Genomic DNA, 17686 nt, shown 5'->3' with positions numbered 1-17686 from the left:
CGAGCCTCCCCAGCGCAGGGGCAGCTCCGGGTGGCCACGAAAGAAAAACGGAAGCGGAAGCAGGTTCTGAGCGTCCATGTCCGATATTGTCAATTGCAGGTAACCGGTGTGTTATCTACACGTATCTACACATATCTACAGTATCTACACCGCTTGCAGATATGCCTCTGGGGGGTCACTTGCCTTTCCTTACGCGGCAACTACCCGGGAAGAGGGGGCGGGGCTGCATCATCTCTGGGAGAAAAATAAATAGAACTTCATTAAACATTTGACCCAAAGCTTTGGCACTAATCTGTGGACAAGGAACAGGAGAGCGAGCGAGGGCTAGGCAGCTGCGAGCAGAGAAGCCGCAAAGCAACGGAAGCCCAGGGAGGACCCTCCGGCCGCCCTGGCCTCCACCCACCCGAGGGAGAGGGGCTGAAGGGTGCTTTTGTCAGACACGAACAGTTCCACAATCCACTGCAAAAAAAAAAAAAAAGTCAAAGAAAATCCACGCCTGGGAGAGCCAGCACACATGTGGGAGGGGGCGGGGAGCCTGGGGAAGCCCTCGGTCAGACCAAGTGGCCTTCGTCGTCGTCCTCCTCCTCCTCTAGTGCCTCCTCCTAGGAAGGAGCCAGAACCTCCGGGCTCGAGCCTGAGGCCAGGAGGCAGCACAAGTCCCTGCCCTGTGGTGGGGCTCTGGGGCCTGGGGAAGGGGGGGGCGCTGACCACAGGGCAGCCTAGCCACGGGGGGAAGCCCTGATCAGGCCTCCTCCTCTTTCAACAAGTCATTGGCGGAGAGGATCTCTGGACTCTCTTCCCAACCGGTCAGGGTGGAACAGCTGGTACCCAGGAGAATTTAGAGAGCGGCCCTTACTGACAGAGGAGTAAACTGAGGCTCCCCGGGCAGAGGATTTGGAGGGAGAAGGCCTGGGCTCGGAGCCTGCTCACATCGTCCTGAGGAGGTGTTCCCCTCCCTCTGAGCCCATCTGCTTCACCCAGGGAGCTGGGAGCTGGGAGCAGAGCACCCAACGCCTCGGAACCCTTCCAACTTTGGCTCAAACCCAGCCACCAAGCCGGGCTTTTCTCCTAAATTCAGATGTGTTTCTGATCTTGCCAGCAGAGAGCCACATGGGCCTAAGTCACAAGCAGAGAATCCCGGAGCCTCTCCTTTAACGAAGGAGGAAGCCAAGGCCAGAGAGACCGGAACAAATGGAATGAGGCGCTGGCCGAGGTAGTGAGGTCCCTGTCACAGCAGGTCCTCAAACACAGGCTGGGGGAATCACTTGTCCCGGATGGCACAGAGAGGACTCTTTTTTCCCATCTGTGGCTTGGACTTAAATGGTCCCCAGGGTCCCCTCCAGCTCCAGGAATTCTTGGCTTGCCCCAAATCAAAGGCAGTCAGAGCCCGGTGTGTGTCCTTCCGAGATCCCTGGGTGACAGGCTTCTAAAGCCGGGCTCTGCCACAACCTCCCCCAGGACCAGGGCCAGCGACTTTTAGAATAGAAGCGCCTGGAGGGCAAACGGTTTACTTTCAGCAGACTGGGAGCAAGTGGGCCCGTTGAATGAAGGTAGCCTTCTTTGTAAAAGGGGGCAGATGGACTGGAGACTGGCTGAGAGCTCCAGGCCTCAGTTTCCTCCTCTGTAAAAAGGGCATAGATGAATTATCTCCCAGATATAAATTATCTGCCAAATAGCTTGTTGCACATTAGACTGTAAGCTCCTCGAGGGCAGGCTTAATAAATTCTTGTTAAATAAGAGGGAGCAATGGACCAGAGATCTCTAAGCTCTTTTGGCCTCGGTTTCCCCTTTGTAAAAAGGGGCAGATGGATGGTACGTTCTCTCAGCTCTGTAGGCCTCGGGTTCGCCCTATCACATAGAGAAGGGGCGAGGAGGGCTCTTTTCCCCTTTCGGGACCTCAGACTTCCCCGCTATCGGTTATCACCACCCCTGCCTCCTGGCTCCCGATGGTGTAGCCCCAGTGGTGGAGGGCCGAATGGAGGTGTGGGGGGGGGAGGTCCGCCAAGACTGAGAGGACCTCAGGACGCAGCGTCCCAGGGGAAGAGCTGGAGCCCCAGGCCTTAGGAGGAGAAGGAAGGACGGCTCAGAGCTGGCTCCCCAGGCGGCTGGGGAAGGGGAGGCGAAGGCTGGGGGGCGGGGGCCCAGGACAGGGGCCCCCTGGGAGAAGGGTTTAAGGGAAGGGGGAGCAGGCAAAAACCATCATCTCAAAATGGCAACGTTCCCACTTCAGCACAAAAGCCCCTCCGCGGACAGACACACGCTACAGAGCGGAGGGAGCGCACACAGCATGCGGCACACCATCTGCGGCCCGGGAGCGGGAGCTGGGGCTGGGGCTGGGCTAGACCGAGGCTGGGGCTAGAAAGGAGCCCGCCCGGATGGATGTCCGGCCTGGGCCTGGAGAGGAGATCCGGATGGACGGAAGGATGCTGAGCTCGAGCTCAGCTGGAAAAGCCCCGCCAGAGAGGGGGGCCAGGCTGGGCCCTGGGGCTGGGGCTGGACAGGGAGATCCGAGGCCCCCTTAGGGAGGGCCCCAGGCTGGACGTCCGGCGGGCGCGGACATCAGGGCCGGAGAGTGACCTCAGGCGCGCCGGTCGAGCTCGGGGTGGGGGTGGGTTGGGGGCCGAGGGCGGAGGGATCTCGGCTGGCCGGGGCCGGGGTCGCGGAGGCGGGTTATCTTGGCCCATAGTCGTAGTTGCCCGGGGCTCCGGCGGAGGAGTACATGTTGGCGGCGGCCGCTGCGGCCGCGGCCGCGGGGTTCACGTGGTGGTGGTGGTGGTGGTGATGGTGAGGGTGCGGGTAGCCGTGCCCCCGGATGCTGGGCAGGGGGTAGGGCGCCGGCCGGCTCTTGGCCCCGAGGTAATGGTCGTAGGCGGCGGCCGCGGCCGCGGCGGCTGCCGGGTACTTGTAGGGGTGATGGTGCAGAGGCTCCGAGGCGCTGGGTGCCTCCAGGCGCAGTTCGTGGTGCGGGGGGCTCGGCCTGCCCCCCGCCGTGGCCGGGATCGGCATCAGGCCTCCGGCGCCCGGGACGGGCAGCGCTGGGCTCAGCACCCGGGACATGAGCTGCTGGTGGGCCGGATCGGCGTGCAGGGGGGTCCCGCTGGCTTCCCGCTCGTACTCCCTGCGGCTCTCGGCAGCATCTGCAAAGCGAACGGGCAGCTTGGGCTCTTCGGCTGGGAGGACAGCCTCCCCACTGCGTCCTGCCTCCAGGCCGGGCTTCCTAGCGTCACTCCCAAGTCGAAGTTCCCCTTCTCCTCCCCAGCCCACCTCGAGACGCCCCGAGCCTCTTCCTGCCCTGCCCCTCCGGACATCCCCTCCACAAGTGGGAGCCCCATGCCTGCCTCCTTCGTCCCCATCCATCCTCTGGGGCCCATCCTCAGCCTGCGCCCTACCCGGAACCAGCGCTCCCCACTTCCCGCCGGAAGTCTCCGCTCCTGGGTCCGGAGCCCCCCAGGGCCCCTCTCCAGCTAGGATCCTCTCCCTGAGCTCCGAGCCTGGAGCAACGCCCTTCCTTCCGTCCTCCCCTCCCTCGGGCGCTCGGCCTCCCCAAGCCTTTTTGCCTGGGGCGGGGAGCAAGGCTGAAAGGAGTTCTGGGCAGGGCAACCCCGGGCTGGGCCCTGGGCGGGCGCACGTGGCCGTTCCCTAGCCCGGGCTTCTCCGGCGGCGGAGGCAGATGGGGCCGGATTGACTGACAAGTGCGTACACGCAGGACATCCCACAATCCGTGCTCTCCTGACGGGAGCCGGCCGGGCCGCCTGCGGCGAGGACTCCCGCTCAGCCTCCAGGTGCTCCCAGCAGCTAATGGAAGAGGCCACTCGCCCGCCCTCCAGCTCTACGCAGGCGCAAAGCACACAGACGCCCCGGGAGGCCGGGGAAAGGCGCTTTGCCGAGGCTGCCGGGCGCTGCGACCTCAGGGCCGGGCTAGAGGCCAGGGGCCAGGGAACAGCACCGAAAGACTAAGGGCTGGAAGGAACTTGAGAGCTCATTGAGCCCGACAGCCCTCCTGACTGTACTCGAGGGGAAACTAAGGCAGCTTAGGAGTGAGACCGAGGACTTCTGGGTTCAGATGCCAGCTCTTGGCCCTGCCTGGCTGCACGCCCCACGGAAGTTGCCCAGGGGTTACGAGCAAAGCGCTTTAGAAGCCAGAAGGCGTCGGATAATTGAGCGGCCGGCATGGGGCTGAGAAGGGGCGAGATTTCCCCCAAATCACAGTTTGGGGGCCTCGCTTTCCCCACCCTTTCCACCCACCTCCTCGCTCCCCTGTCCCCCTCCTGGAGGTGTCTAAAGCCCCTGCCAGTGGGTGGGGCTGCGGAGGGAAGTAGAAAGTCCGGAGGAAGAAAGCGCGGCCCAGGCCGGCTGCCTACCTTTCTCAGTCCCGTTCTGCTGGGCGGGAGAGGCCACCGGGTTCCGGGAACGGGCAAAGGCGCTCATGAGAGGCAGGGTGCCTGGCCGGTGGGTGCGAGGCCTGCATCGGGAGACAAGGGCCGCCGAAGTCAGCGGGCTGGGCCCCACTCAGGCCCCGCGGGCTGGGGGGCTGGGGAGGAGGGTGGGCGTCGCTGGGAGGGCACTCACCAGTCCTCAGGGTCGCAGTCCCGAAAGCCTTTGGCGAAGGGGTTGCTAGCGATCTTGAGCTGCGTGATCTTGGGCAGTCGGGGGGTGGGAGGAGAGAAAGGGGAGAAATGAAGTGGGGGGAGGGAGCTTCGGCCTTCCCCCCCCCCTTCCCAGCAGCCTCCCTCCTCCACTGGTGCCCCAAGGTCCGAGAATTTGGCAGAGTTCTGGCAAGGGGCCTGAGGGATCACGTAACCTCCTCGTTTTATAGAGAAGGAAACCGAGGCCCAGAGAAAGCCGGGGGTTTGTCCCAGGTCCCCACCCCCACCCCGTGGCTAACTTAGGTAGATCTCGGGACTTCAGTCGGCTCTCGGGCCTCAGCTCCTTATCCACCAGAGGCCCCTTCCATCTCTTTGGGCAGAAGGGAACGTGGTTCTGCCTGAGTTAAGACTTCCAGAGGGAGGGGCAACAAAAGGCCCCTCCCTCGCCTCAGTTTCCCTAGCTGATAATGCCCTTGTCTCCCCCAGCTAGGCTAGGAGCTTCTCTGCGTGGGGGGGGGGGGCTTCCTCCCCTCCCCCCTCCCATCCCTGGCAGGGCGGAGCCGCTTCCTATGGCCTGTGATGGTCCCCGCATCACGCAGAAGGAATTGCGTGTGGGCCAGGGAGTGGGCCGCCTGACTCAAGTCTGAGAGCTATTGGGGGCCATCGGAGCTCGGAGCCGGAGCTCCCCTCCCCACCAGCCAAGGCTCGGGGGAGTTCTGGGACTGCCCCGGGAAGAGGCTAGAGGAGAGGCTGGACTCCGACCAAGCCCTGGCGGGGGACCGAGGGGAGGGCGCCCCCCAGAGGGCCCGAGTCACCGCTGGATGCAGGGATGGCCCAGCCGGGGGCTGGAGGGGCAGGAGGGGGCCCTCGGCAAATCCGCGGATAAGGCATGTGATTGGGAGTTTCCGGAATGGGTTGAAAAACAAACTTTAAGCCGGGCAGTGACAGTTCCAGATTTAGAGGTCAAAGTGATAGAAAGCAGGGAGACAAAGCAGCTGTCCGCGGCCGTCAAGGGCCGCCAGGCCAGCCGAGAAGGCCCGGGCGGGGCTGCCTCCTTAAAGGGCCAGCCCTCTGCCCTGGCCTGCCTTGCCTCCCGCCAGGGGCCTCCGCTCCTTCACGTGCTTTTGGGCCTCCTCCAGGGAACCGGCGAGAAATCTTTTCTCGGTTTCCCGCCCTACCGGGCCTCCTCCGCCTCCCAGAATTGGGTAAATGCCCCAGGCTGGCCAAGGTGTGTGTGAGCCACCGGATGCTCAGCCAGGAGGCCGGTGGGCAGGGGAAGGCCGGGTCTTGGGTTCTTCTCTGGGCCTCGGTCTCCTCCTCCCTCAGCCTAAGCTCCCTACTTCCTAGGAAGGGCCCTCTCCCAGCCCAGGCTGCCCGGCCCACAGCCCCACAGCACAGGAGAAGCAGGCCGCAGCAAGCCGCAGCTCACCATCCCAGTCTTCCCCTCCAGCCTCGTGTCCTCTCTCCTGGCCCGGGGACACAGGCTGGGGAAGGAGAGGATGCGCTTTGGGCTAAGGCTGTGCCACCTCGCTGCGGGGGGGGTCGGACCCAGCAGAACCCCGGCAAGGGGCGCTTCACAGCGGAAGGAGACAGGGGAGCGGGCTGCCCCGCGGCCTTCTCTCCCTTCTAGCACCCTTCTGAGGAGCCCGGCCGCTGCAGCCCCTCCAGCCAGCCGGATTTGGGGTTTTCGTTTTTGAACGCTGACTTTCTGCCTAAGTCGCAGATCCAAGAGAAAGGGGCGGGGCCAGGCAAACGGGGCTACGGGACTTGCCCAGGGTCACCCAGCTAGCAGTGCTCGGAATTGAGAAAGAAAGGGCTGTTCGGTGACTGCCTGGGAAAGAAGGCGCAAAGCCTGGCCTCGTTTACGAGCGCCCCAGGCCGGTTCAGTTCTCTCCTGCCGGCCCTCGACCCTGGGGAGGGAGGACTAGGGGCAGCCCGAGCACAGGCCTGCCAACAGGTCTGAGGCGGACCGCTCACCTCCTCCCCGACGGCCTTCCCTCAAGCCCGGGAACTCCGGGAGCAGCGAGGAGGGAGGGAGCCTCCCCCGCCCTGAGCTGTCCCCTGCCGCAGGCTCGGAGTAATGGCCGCCACGGCTTCGGCTCCCTCAGCGAATCCCCCACCCCCCAGCCCAGCCCGAGAGCTGGCAGGGCTGCTCACCCTGTGGTTCTGGTAGGCGGTGACGGCCGTGAATCGGGTCTCCTCGAACACGAAGGTTTTGAAGTTCTCCTCCGCGTACTTCTCGCTGTCCTTGCGCGGGTCCACGTAGACCACGTGGAAGCGGGGCTGGTATCTGTGCATGGAGTTCAAGATGATCTGCGGGGCAAAAGGAACGGGGTCAGATCCCAAACGGGCGGGCCAGGGCGGGCTTCCGGAGGCCTCCCTCCGATCCCCTTTGGCGGGGTGGCGGGCAGGACTTAGAATCCATGGAGGAGGAACCTGGGTTCAAATCGCACCTTTGTTCCATTTCTCTTCCCGACCTCCGGTTTCCCCTAAAACGAGGAAGGGCCGGAGGGGACTTTGGAGACCGCCTAATCCAACTCGCTCGTTTTACTGCTGAAGGAACTGACACTCGGGGAGGCTACAGGACTTGCCCACGTTCACACTGATAGGATATTTAGGATTTGAACCCAGGGCCGCAGCCACTTCACAGAATCACCAAATGAATGGATAATTGAGCTCCCGACTCTGCCTGTCAGATCCCGGGGAAGGGAAGGGTTGAAGGGGAGGCACTGTGAGAAGTCAAACGAAGGGTCTGGATTCTAGTAAATAAGGAAGCGAAGATGCCTGGAAGGCGTCCCCGGCTGGAGCTGTGCTACGTTCTGGGAACACCGAGGCAGAAGCAAAAGCAGCCAAGCCCTCCCCGAAGAAGCTCGTGTAGGGGGTGGCCGGGAGGGGGGACAACGGAAACCAGAAGGGGGGATTGGAGCTAGTGAGAAAAGGCGCCGCTGGGTTCCCATCTCGGCTCTCTCTCCCATTTCCTGGGCGTGTGACTTGTGTCCTCTCCCCGCCACTCTCCTCTTGGGGCTAGTCTGGGCCTCCTCTGGGGGGGGGAGGGGGAGCCTCAGAGCCATTGTTAAATGGCCCCAATGAACGGGACCCCTCGGCCTGGCTCACGGGGACTTTTTTTTTTTTTTTTTGCCTCGGCCCAGTTGCCAGACTCCCTGAAATCCCTCCGCAAAGGAGAACTCCCGGGGCCCTTCGGCTGGCCAAGAGGGAGGCAGTAGAAGCCTCTGGAGATGCAGGAGAGACGTTTACGGGGCCTAAACTCTCTCTGGGACGAACATCTCGGCTTCCCTGGGAGACGCGCCGGCCGAAACAAGCCTGGGCCGCTGCCCTCAGCCCAGAAGGCACACTAGAGCTAGAGGGCTGCCGCTGTGTTTCGGCTCCGGAGGTGGGAGACCTAAATGGGCCTGAGCTCCCCCCTGGGCCCTGGACACCCGGGGCGGAGCGGCCCCAGAGTCCCCCGGCGCCCCCGCACTTCCACGGGGAGCGCAGCCCTCCATCGCCCCAACTCCCCGAATCCTTCAGGCCTTCCTTCCCAGCCCACCTCACCGAAGCTGCGCCCCAAACTGCGCTCTCTGCCCTGCCCTTCCTCGGGGGGGGGGGGGGACACTGCCCCGAGGCGGTAATGGAGCGAGCGGAAGAGAAGGCAGCCCTGTCTACACCGCGAAATGAAGCGGCAGCCTGAGGTACCCGTACAGGAAGGAGCAGCGCGATGGGGAGAGCCCATTCCCCGGCCCCGCCTGCAGAAGGAGCCAGGAAACTGCGTTCTAAGCCTCGGACCAGCCACCTTGGGCCAATCCCTGCCCTTCTCTGGGCCTCAGTTTCCCCAGCCTGAGAGGACTGCGTTAGAGGCTGCCCCATCGCGCTTCTGGGGAAATTTCACTACAAACGAAAAAATGTCATTGCGAGGGACGATCCCCCCCAAAACCTATCAGCCGGAGAGCCTGGCAAAGACACTCCTCCCGTCACCCTCCGCAGAGGCAGCGGGCCGGTCGTTAAGCTCAGAATGAAAGTTTCACCTCGGAATTGGCGAGAGCTACGAACCCGGCCTCGGTGGACTCCTCTGAGGATCCTCCAGGCTTTTAAACGCGACCAAAACGTCCGTGACGCCTATTGCGTTTGAGAGGGCGTCCCGGGGGGTCTCCCCCCCCCCCCGCTCCCGCCCTCCCCCATTGAGAGCTGAAGGTGAGGCTTTTCGCAGCGCGCCTCGGACGAAATCCCACATACAACCAAAGGACCTATTTCCTTGGGTCGGAGGGCGGCCCACGGGACAAACAGGGTTTATTTCCAAGCCAGGCTTAATGTAGTCTCTCTGTCTCTCTGTCTCTGTATCTCTCCCTCTCTGTCTTTCTCTTTGTCTCTCTGTCTGTCTGTCTCTGTCTCTGCCTGTCTCTCTCCCCTTCACCCCCCTGTCTCTGTGTCTCTCTCCCTCTCTCTTTCTCTTTGTCTCTCTCTGGGTCTCCTCCTCTCTCTGTCTCTGTCTTTCTCTTTGTCTCTCTGTCTGTCTCTGTCTCTGCCTGTCTCTCTCCCCTTCACCCCCCTGTCTCTGTGTCTCTCTCCCTCTCTCTTTCTCTCTTTCTCTTTGTCTCTCTGTCTCTGCCTGTCTCTCTCCCCTTCACCCCCCTGTCTCTGTGTCTCTCTCCCTCTCTCTTTCTCTTTGTCTCTCTGTCTCTGTCTCTGCCTGTCTCTCTCCCCACTCTCTCTCTCCCCCTCGCCCCCTCTCTCCATCTCTGTCTCTGTGTCTCTCTCCCCCTCTCTCCTCTCTCTCTGTGTCTGTCTCTGTCTGTCTCTGTGTCTCTCCCCACATATATATGTGCGCGTACATACACACACATTAAAAGGCTTTTCCAAGGACAAACTAATTGGAGGCATCGCTGGGAGGGGGAGAGGGGGAGGGGACGAGTCAAGCCTCCTGGAGTAGCCTCGGAGCTCCCCTCCCCCCACAGCCATCCAATCATAGTATGAGCAGCTTTTGCGGCAGGCCCTCCCGACGGGGGCAGGGAAGGCTGGTCGGCGAAGGCCGAGCTGGAGGCTCTGTCCCAGGCCAAGGCTCCCTCTCTGTATCCCAGGCGATTCCCTAAGGCTGTTGCTTGTAGAGCCTGGTCTAGTGAAACGATCTGCTCTAGAGTCTACTCTAGCTAAACTCCCTGGGCTCTCCTTCAGGGAGGGCTTTGAATTGGGCCAATCGCCCTGCCAACGACCTCACCACAGCCCTGCTGGGGAGTCACGTTTATTGCCCTTATTTTCCAGAGAAGGACATTAATGAAATGACTTGCCCAGGGTCACACAGCCAAGAGGCATTTCCCAGTGGGATTTGCACACACTTCCTCCAGACTTGCAATCTCCCTCTCTATCTGCTCTGGCAACTAGCTGCTTGGGCCGTGGCCCCGAGCGCCATTTTATTCCGCGCGGCGAGCCCAGGTCTGAGGTGGGCAGAGCAGTAAGAGGGGGCCGCCGCTCTGGGCTCCCCAACCCCTAGAGGACAAGACCCTTTTCCGTGACAGCTCCGAGCCGGGGAGTCCGGCGGGAGAGGGACCCCGGAGGGCCCGCCTCAGCGCCGCGCAGCTCTGCAGAGAAGCAGGGCGGCCTCCTGCGGACCTCCTCCGCCAGCCCACCTCCAGCGCCTGGAGTCCTGCGGGAACCGCGGAGGAGGTCCGGCCTAACAACGCGGGCCCTCCTCCTCTCCGCCGCGCCCCCACTCCCTGTCCCAAGCCCCCACGGGGGCGGGGGAGGGGTCACTCACGTGGCCGTTGTCATCCAGCAGGTTGTTGGTGAGTTTGAGCTTGTCGAAGGACACGATCTGCTTCATCCACTGGGCGCCCTTGGCCGGCGAGTCCGGGTGGTAGTGGACGCGGCCCGGGGTGGCAGGGTCGGCCTTCCCGGCCACCAGCCACGACGAGCTGTGGAAGGCGTACCTGGAGTCACAGAACCACAGCGGGTCAGGGGTGGGGAAGCAGGCCGGGCACTTGAGAACCTAGAACGGCCGAGCGCCCAGAAATACTAGAACGGCAGCTTTCGGAGCCGGAAGGGAGCCAGAGCAGAACCTTAGGGACCTCCGTGGAGAGCTGGCCCTATGGAGGAAACTGAGGCACAGAGCGGGGACACACACAGAACCTCAGAGTTGGCGGGCCTTAGAACACAGAACGAAAAGCTGGAGGTAGAACAAGGCCAGCCTCTCTTTGCCCGCCGGGCCCTGCTGCCGTCAGCTCTCCGGGCCAGCTCCGAGGCCCGGGGGTTCTCGCCTCTCCTCAGGCTTTCCCCAGAACAAGAGGCTTCCCGCTTGAGGCGAACTGGGGCCCGCGGTTCTCCCGAGCCTCCCGCGCAGCTCTGCGCGCCGCCCGCCCCTCGTTTCGCTTTCCCGACCTCTGGCGAGTTGGACACAAAGTCCCCACTTCCTCCTCGCAGGGAAAAGAGCAAAATCAAACCCCCAAAACAACCTCCGCCAAACAAAACAGCATCGCTGGGAGGGAAGGAGCCCAGGCGGGGATTCCGTTCGGGGCGGAGATCCGAGGGCAAGTGGCACTACCCTGCTGGGCTCAGTTTCCCTGCCTGTAAAATGTGATCAAACGGGGCTGAGTGAAATGTGCTTGCCGGCCTTTTCCCTGGCTCGGAGGTTCTCCTAGACCCCAACAACACGCGGGAGGGGGGCAGGGGGGTCGGTACCCCGGGGTGGGAGCCGAGGACTGGGGCACTAGGCGGGCGTGTCTCTTGGTAGGCGCCGGGAGCCGCAGCGAGGCCCGCCGAGACAAAGGGCTGGGCGTGTCCTCCATTAGCATTATTAATTGCTATTAATTGCTGGGTTGACTGAGTAGGTTCGAGGCCCCAATCTACTTCGGTGCTGGCCCCACCTTCCCGGGGCTTTTCGTGTGTCTGAACACGCAGCGCAGGCGAGAACCCGGAGGTCGCCATCTCTTCCACCCGGTAATTGAGGCAAATGGGTTTATTGCTTTAATTATCCGGGTAATTGCCTCCGTTTTCAACTTTGCTTTGGGAGTAGGGAGAGCCCGAGAGGCAGGCGAGAGGGTGGACCAGGGCTCTGCTTTCTCAGGGAGCTTCCAGCTTCGAGAGACCAAGAGGGAGGGGTGTGTGTGTGTGTGTGTGTGTGTGTGTGTGTGTGTGTGTGTGTGTGTGTGTGCCTGTGCGTGAATAAGCTTACTTACGCCCTAAAGGTCACGTTGAGTAGCTTGAGTAACTCTAACAGAGAGCCAGTGTGGCTCTCCCACTCCCACGACTCAGTGAGTGTGAGTGTGTGTCTGAGTGAAAGTGTGTGAAGACAGGAGACTAAGCCTATCGAAGTGAATTGAATGCAGCGCCCGTAGGGAGGCTGATTTCCCTTAGGGCCAGGGACTGCCCTGGGACTGAGCAAGGAGCCCTTCCTTACCCATCTTCCCCTTGCGGGCTGTGTGCGTGTGTGCCCCTGTGTGGATGCTCCATGAGAGAGAGGGCGCCGTGCACGTCTGCGTGAGCCAGCCTGTACGTGGGCTGCTGAGCGCCAGTCCCGGGAGAGGAGGACTAGTCCACGTCGGGTGACCTTGGAGCCCGGGCAGGGCCCGGCTGCAGGAGCCACCTAGCAATCTGCGGGGCAGCCTTCATGGCCTGGTTAATTTCCCCAGCGCTATTAATAACCATTAATCATCGTCTTCTTTCTCAGCCCGATACCCGGGCACTGCAGGAGCGCCTGCAGGTGAATGCCCGCCCACCCGCCCCGCAGATTTGGGACAGAGGGAGAACTCCCTCCCCTCGGGGGAAAGGTCAAGGTTCTCCTAGAGACACAAACACACGCCCGGGAACCATGCACGCAGGAAACCGCCTCGGAGGAGAAACCGCCCCAGACACACACACAAGCGAGACACACACACAAGTGAGACACACACGGGAGTGACACTTCTGGGGGGAAACCCAACGAAATCGAGGCACCGGAGACCTGGCGCCGAGGTTCTCCCTTACTGCAAAGTCAGCCAAGCCAAAGCCCCAAAAAGCCGTCTCGTCTCTACTTTGTCCAGAGGACGGCGAAGAGCCCCGCGGGAGGAAACCCACCGATTCACACTCGGACCACAAACGCACAACGAAAAACTCCGGAGAGGCGCCCGCCCACCCAGACAAAGCCCTTAGAGACGCCTGCGCCCTCCCGCACGAGCTGGGAAAGTGGGGAAAACAGCCCCCGGGGGCTGGGGGAGGTAGGGGAACCCCCGCTTGATGCGGGGAAAGCGCAGGCCAATAAAGTCCTGAAGACCAGGAAATTCTGTCCCTCACTCCGGGGCGCCTCTCCCACGCCGCCCCCCCCCCAGGCTCTCCCCGACACGCACGAGCACACTCAGATCAGAAGCCACGCACACACCTCACACGCACACTCCAGGAGAAGGCCCGCGCACACGCGCACACACGCACACACAGAGCCCTGCGGACACCTGTCACACACAGAAGTGCAGGCCCCTCCGCGGGCAGGGCCGGCTCCCACCCCGAGTGAAGCCCTCGCCCAGAGCGCTAGCAAAAGCGAACCAAGCCGGGGCGCGAACTCACCGGTACCGTTTGTCGTCCACCGGCACGAAGTCCATGAGCAGCATGTAATCGGCCATGGGGTCCATGCCGAAAATCTTCACCTGGAAAGTGGGGAACATGCGCCTGGGGGGAGAGAGCGCACGGGTCAGTGGGGGCCGCGGAGGCCAGGGCAGAGGACCTCCACCTCCCAGGGCCCAGCGGGCGCCTGGATCTCGGCTGGGGGCTCCCGGGGCACGTTCTCCCCCTCCGCGCGCAGATCCCCCACGCTAGGGCCAGGGGGAAGGGGCCTTCGTTTCCGGGGGCGAGCCCCGGCCTGTCCCCAGGGGGCTGGGAGCGACTCTCGGCCCTAGAAGGTCGTCAGCCTGGCTCTTTCCCCCAAGCTTCCTTCTCTGGGTCTCTCAGTCTCGGCCCTTTGTGTCTCTTCAACGAATTCAGCGGCGCCTGGGGCCGCGGGCCCGGAAGGCGGCCGAGTTCTCTCGGGGTCCGGCTTTGTCTCCCTGCTCCCGCTCTGCTGGTCTTTTTGCCTCCCGTGTGGGCCTCTCCCTTGGCCTCCGTCCTCGTCTCTCGGCTTTCCGATCCATCTCGGCCTTTGGGGGATCTCGGTCCTGCCCTGTCTCTTTGTCTCCTGGCCTCGGCCTCTGTCACCTGGTCGTTCGGTCTGGCTTTCTCCGCCTCCGCTGCCCCCCACCTTCCCCTTCCCCCAGGCTCAGTTTCCCTCTCCGTTTCTATTGTCTCTCTCACTTCCCGTTCACTTTGGCCCCTTCCCTTCCCTAATTCTACGGTTTTCCCTAAGCCCGCGTCTACACCGGCAAAATTCAAGTAAATAAATCGCAGCCAGCCAAGCCCCAAACTGTTTAAAAACGCAACAGATTTGTTTCTAAGCTCGAGCCTCTCTGGGAAAGCGAAAGAGGACGCCGAGGCAACGAAGGAACCGGCTAATTGGGCCCGGAGCCCCCAAAACAATCTCTTCGGAAATCCTCCGGCAAATGGGCCCAACGAGGCCTCTGCTTTTCGGGCTAGCTGGCTCGCCCCCCACCTCCACACACGCCGCCGTCTCTCTTGAGGAGTCGTTGGATTTGGGCTCCTCGGGCAGCGGTGCCAGGCTGCCCGATCCCTCAGCAGGCCCCGAGTCCTCCGGGAGGCCGCTCCCCTGCCTTCTGGGGATCCGGGTTTCCAGGCTCCCTCCCACACGGGTCTACACTTTATCCCCCACTTGGAGAAGCCAGCGCCCTCGGCCTCCCCCCACCCCACCCCTTCGGGGTGACAACCCCCCTCGTCCTATGTGGGGGGAAAAGGGGGGACCCTCGGAGCTGGGAAAGGCAGGCCCGAATCCCGGCGCCCTCCGAGCCAAGCCCCGCCGACTCTGGCCGCCTGTCTTCCCCAGCATTCCTAGTCAAAGCGGCCTTTAGCTTCTCCAGATACCTTCCGGAGAATTGTCTTAATTATTCGCTTTGGATTGGCTGTGGAGACGGGGCCTGAATCGGCGGGGTTCGGCGCTAGCAGCTGCTGTGGCCTGGGAGGCTGGAGGGTCCTCCGAGGGGGAAGTTTGTCTTAGATCAGAGATAAAGGAGTGCGAATCAGCTCTTTTACCCAGAGAGGAGACTGAGACCGCGGAAGGGAGCGGAGCCTGCTCGGCTCAGGGCAGGGGGACCATCTAGCCCAGGCAGCGGCCAGCCTTCGGCTAGTCTGAACCGAACACCCACGTCCCCGGCGGCTGGGCAGCCAGGGGTGGCAGACACCCAGCTAGGACCTAACTGTCTTTTTCTCCCAGTGGGTCAGTGAGCGGGGCCCAAAGCAGCCTGGGCTTGGGTGGAGGAGAGCTCGCTTTCCCCAGCTGCCCGGGGGGCCTGGAAGCCGTCTCTGGGCTCCAGGAGAACGGGGTCCCCAGCACGGCTAGGCACGAAGGGCAGGCGGCAGCTCCGGGGGAGCCGGGGAGGGCCGGCCTACAAGGAGCAGGAGTCCTCCCGATTCCTCTTAGGGAGCTGGCCGGGGACTTGTGGGCCCACTTTGACAGCGGAAAGAAACCGAGTCTGGGAGAGGGGCTGTGGCCAGGCCGAGAGCAGGAGAGCGCAGGAGCCGGGTTTGGAGGCCAGGCCCCCTCCCCCGGAGCCCGGAGCTCTTCCGTTTCTTCCGCCCCAGCTCCTCCCTCCCGGGGATCCGGGATACTCCATTGACTCACCCCGGGTCTCCCCGGACCGGACCGAACCAGGCTCAGGCTTCCCGCTGCCCACCTTTCCCGTGGCTCCCTGGGCCCTGGGACTCGGGAGGACTCTCCGCCACCCCCAGCCTCCTCAGCAACTCCCCCCCGCCCTGCGCCCAAGGACGGCCAAGGCAGGCAGCAGCTAACCCGGGTTCTGAACGGCCTCCCCGCCGCGCCGGGCACCCCAGGACTCCTCCGGACCTGCTGCGGGCTCCCCTTTCCCCTGCAGCCCTGGGCAGCCCGGCCGCTGGCTGCTGCCTGGGAATCGGGAGAAGCTGCGGAGGGAGGGAGGGAGCGAACGGGGCGTCCGGCCCCCCAGCTCAGCAGCCTCGTTCTCAGACGGAGAAGGCGAGAGAGCGAGAGCGGGAGCCCAGAGGCGAGCCGGGGCTCCGCTCGGAGCCGGCAGTTTCGTTTTGTTGTGTCTGAGGCGGAATTTGTGTGCGCCTCAGTGTGTACATTAGACACAAGCCAAACACACGCCTTTGTCTGCTGGTCAAATACAGTTGCGTGGCAGAACTTGTTCCCTCGCCCGGCTCCCGGCTCTCCGCTCCGATCCTCCCGGCTCCCTCTCTGTTTACGTCTCTGTCTCTGGGCCCTCTCTGCCGCTCTACTCGCCTCCTTTTGTCCCCCGTCTCCTCCGGCTGCCTGCCGTCGCGGGCCCTCCTCTCTCCGCCTCTCCCGGCCCCACTGTCTTTGTTTCTGTGTGTATCAGTCTGCCTGGCTCCCTCTCCTCTGGGGGGGGGGGGGGGGGAGTGTGAGGGTCTCCCAGGCTCGGTCTTCCCTCTCTGGCCTTTGGGTTCTGTGACTCTCCTCAGGTCGGTTGGTCTCTCTCGGCTCCCGCTCCCTGGCGCTGCCCCTGCTCGGGCCACAGTCCCCTGCCCTCTGCCCGCACAGTGTAAGCGGGTCACCCTCCCGCTAAGAAATCTCCTGATGCCCACGGCAGCTCTGCGCTTAAATTGGGCTTGGCTTCTCCTCCACTGGGCCTCCCCTCACCCCTGCACAGGGAACTTTTGACTGCTCCCACAGACACTCTCCCAAGGGCGCCCAGCCAGCCAGCCTGACCCTGCCACTGTGGTCCTAAGCCCAGAAAGGCCTGGGGAACTCCCTGGGCCTCCCTTGGGGGCCTGCTCCTGCCCTGGGGGCCGCTCTAAGCCTCCGTATGCGGGGCGGCAAAGTGCCGCCTGGAAATGGGGCCCTGGTGGCGGGAGGCAGCCGGGTCTCAGCCTAGGCCCGGCCCAGGCAGCAGTGGGCTGTCGGGCTCCCACCGATCACTAGTTAGGAACCTTGAGAGAACCCTCGACCTACCTATCCTGCCTGTGTTTCTCTGGGCGGCTAGGGAACGGCTGCCCCAGCCCGGGAGGCTGGAAGGCAGAGGACAGACGGCGGGCAAGGAGCTTGTCCCCTCTACCCGAAAGGGCTCCCGGGAGGTCGCCCTCCGCTACACTTGGGTGGCGGCCCTGGAGGCACCCTTGCTGTCCCCTCACCCCGCCTCTGGGCCTGCGAGGCTGGGGTGGGGAACATGCAGACAGAGCGAAGCCGGGACCCTGTCGCCCGAGCCGGGATCGGGAGCCAGCGTTGCTCCCCTGGCACCGCACAGGAGCCACGGAGGATGCCCGAGCCGGGACTGGGAGCCGAGCCTCTGGAGCAGCCCAATCCCAGGCGCAAGGACGCCGCAGCCCCTCGCTGGCTGGTTTGGGGGGAATGAAGAGAGGGCAAAGAGGGGAAAGGGACCCCCTCCCCAGGCCTCCTGCCCCGGGCTCTGCTCCCGGGCCTCCCTCAGCTGCTCACCGCTCTGCCTTTAAAGACCCCAGGGGAGAGGGGGGTGACGGGAAGAGGACCCTCTCTCTGCCTTCCATCCCTTCCCCCACACGCACACACGGCCCCGCTCCGCTCAGAGACTCGGTTTCCCCGTCTGTAAAGCGAGCAGGGCCGGCCGGGCCGGCCTCTGTAATTCGGAAGCCCTTAAACCCCCCGGGCAGTGGGCCCGGGGGCCGTCCTGAGCTCGGGAGCAGCGGCCACGTGGAGAGCAAGAAGCCGGGGGAGCGCCGGAGAGAGCGAGAGAGGGAGCCGGGGAAGGAGAGGGAGAAGGGGAGGGCGGGGAAGGCGGGGAAGGCGCTGACCTGCCGGCTTTGGTGACGATCATCTCGGTGCCCAGCTGGTTGAATTCGTCCCAGAGCGCCTTCATCTCCAGCTGCACGCTCACGTTGGCCACCTTGGGGTTCTTCTTGACGGGCGCCTTGGTGGCGACGGCCCCCGGGCCCGGCCCGGCCGAGGCACAGCTGGCCCCGGCTCCATCGGGCTCGCCGCCGCCGCCGCCGCCGGGGGCTGGAGCGTTGGGGCCGCCGCCGCCGCCGGGGGCCGCGAAAGGGTAGCCGTGCGGCGGCGCGGCGGCGGCGGC

At 63.7% G+C, this 17686-nt stretch overlaps 1 protein-coding gene across 1 annotated transcript in view; it reads right to left on the bottom strand.

The window, feature by feature from the left end:
• Positions 1 to 2354: 2354 nt before the first annotated feature.
• The window catches only part of TBX1 (T-box transcription factor 1), a 25822-nt gene continuing 10490 nt past the window's right edge, over positions 2355 to 17686 (bottom strand). The window contains exons 2-8 of the mRNA XM_044656592.1: positions 17409 to 17686; positions 13110 to 13211; positions 10333 to 10504; positions 6744 to 6899; positions 4570 to 4637; positions 4362 to 4462; positions 2355 to 3137 (exon numbers count right to left, since the gene is read on the bottom strand). Of these exons, the coding sequence (XP_044512527.1) occupies positions 2671 to 3137; positions 4362 to 4462; positions 4570 to 4637; positions 6744 to 6899; positions 10333 to 10504; positions 13110 to 13211; positions 17409 to 17686 (1344 nt within the window). The 3' untranslated portion in view covers positions 2355 to 2670. The remainder of the gene's footprint in view (positions 3138 to 4361; positions 4463 to 4569; positions 4638 to 6743; positions 6900 to 10332; positions 10505 to 13109; positions 13212 to 17408) is intronic.

This window comes from Gracilinanus agilis, chromosome 1, assembly GCF_016433145.1.
Source record: "Gracilinanus agilis isolate LMUSP501 chromosome 1, AgileGrace, whole genome shotgun sequence".
NCBI classification, from domain to species: Eukaryota; Metazoa; Chordata; class Mammalia; order Didelphimorphia; family Didelphidae; genus Gracilinanus; species Gracilinanus agilis.
The sequence above is the reverse complement of the archived record's forward strand: the minus strand, read 5'-3'. Positions and strand labels throughout refer to the sequence as shown.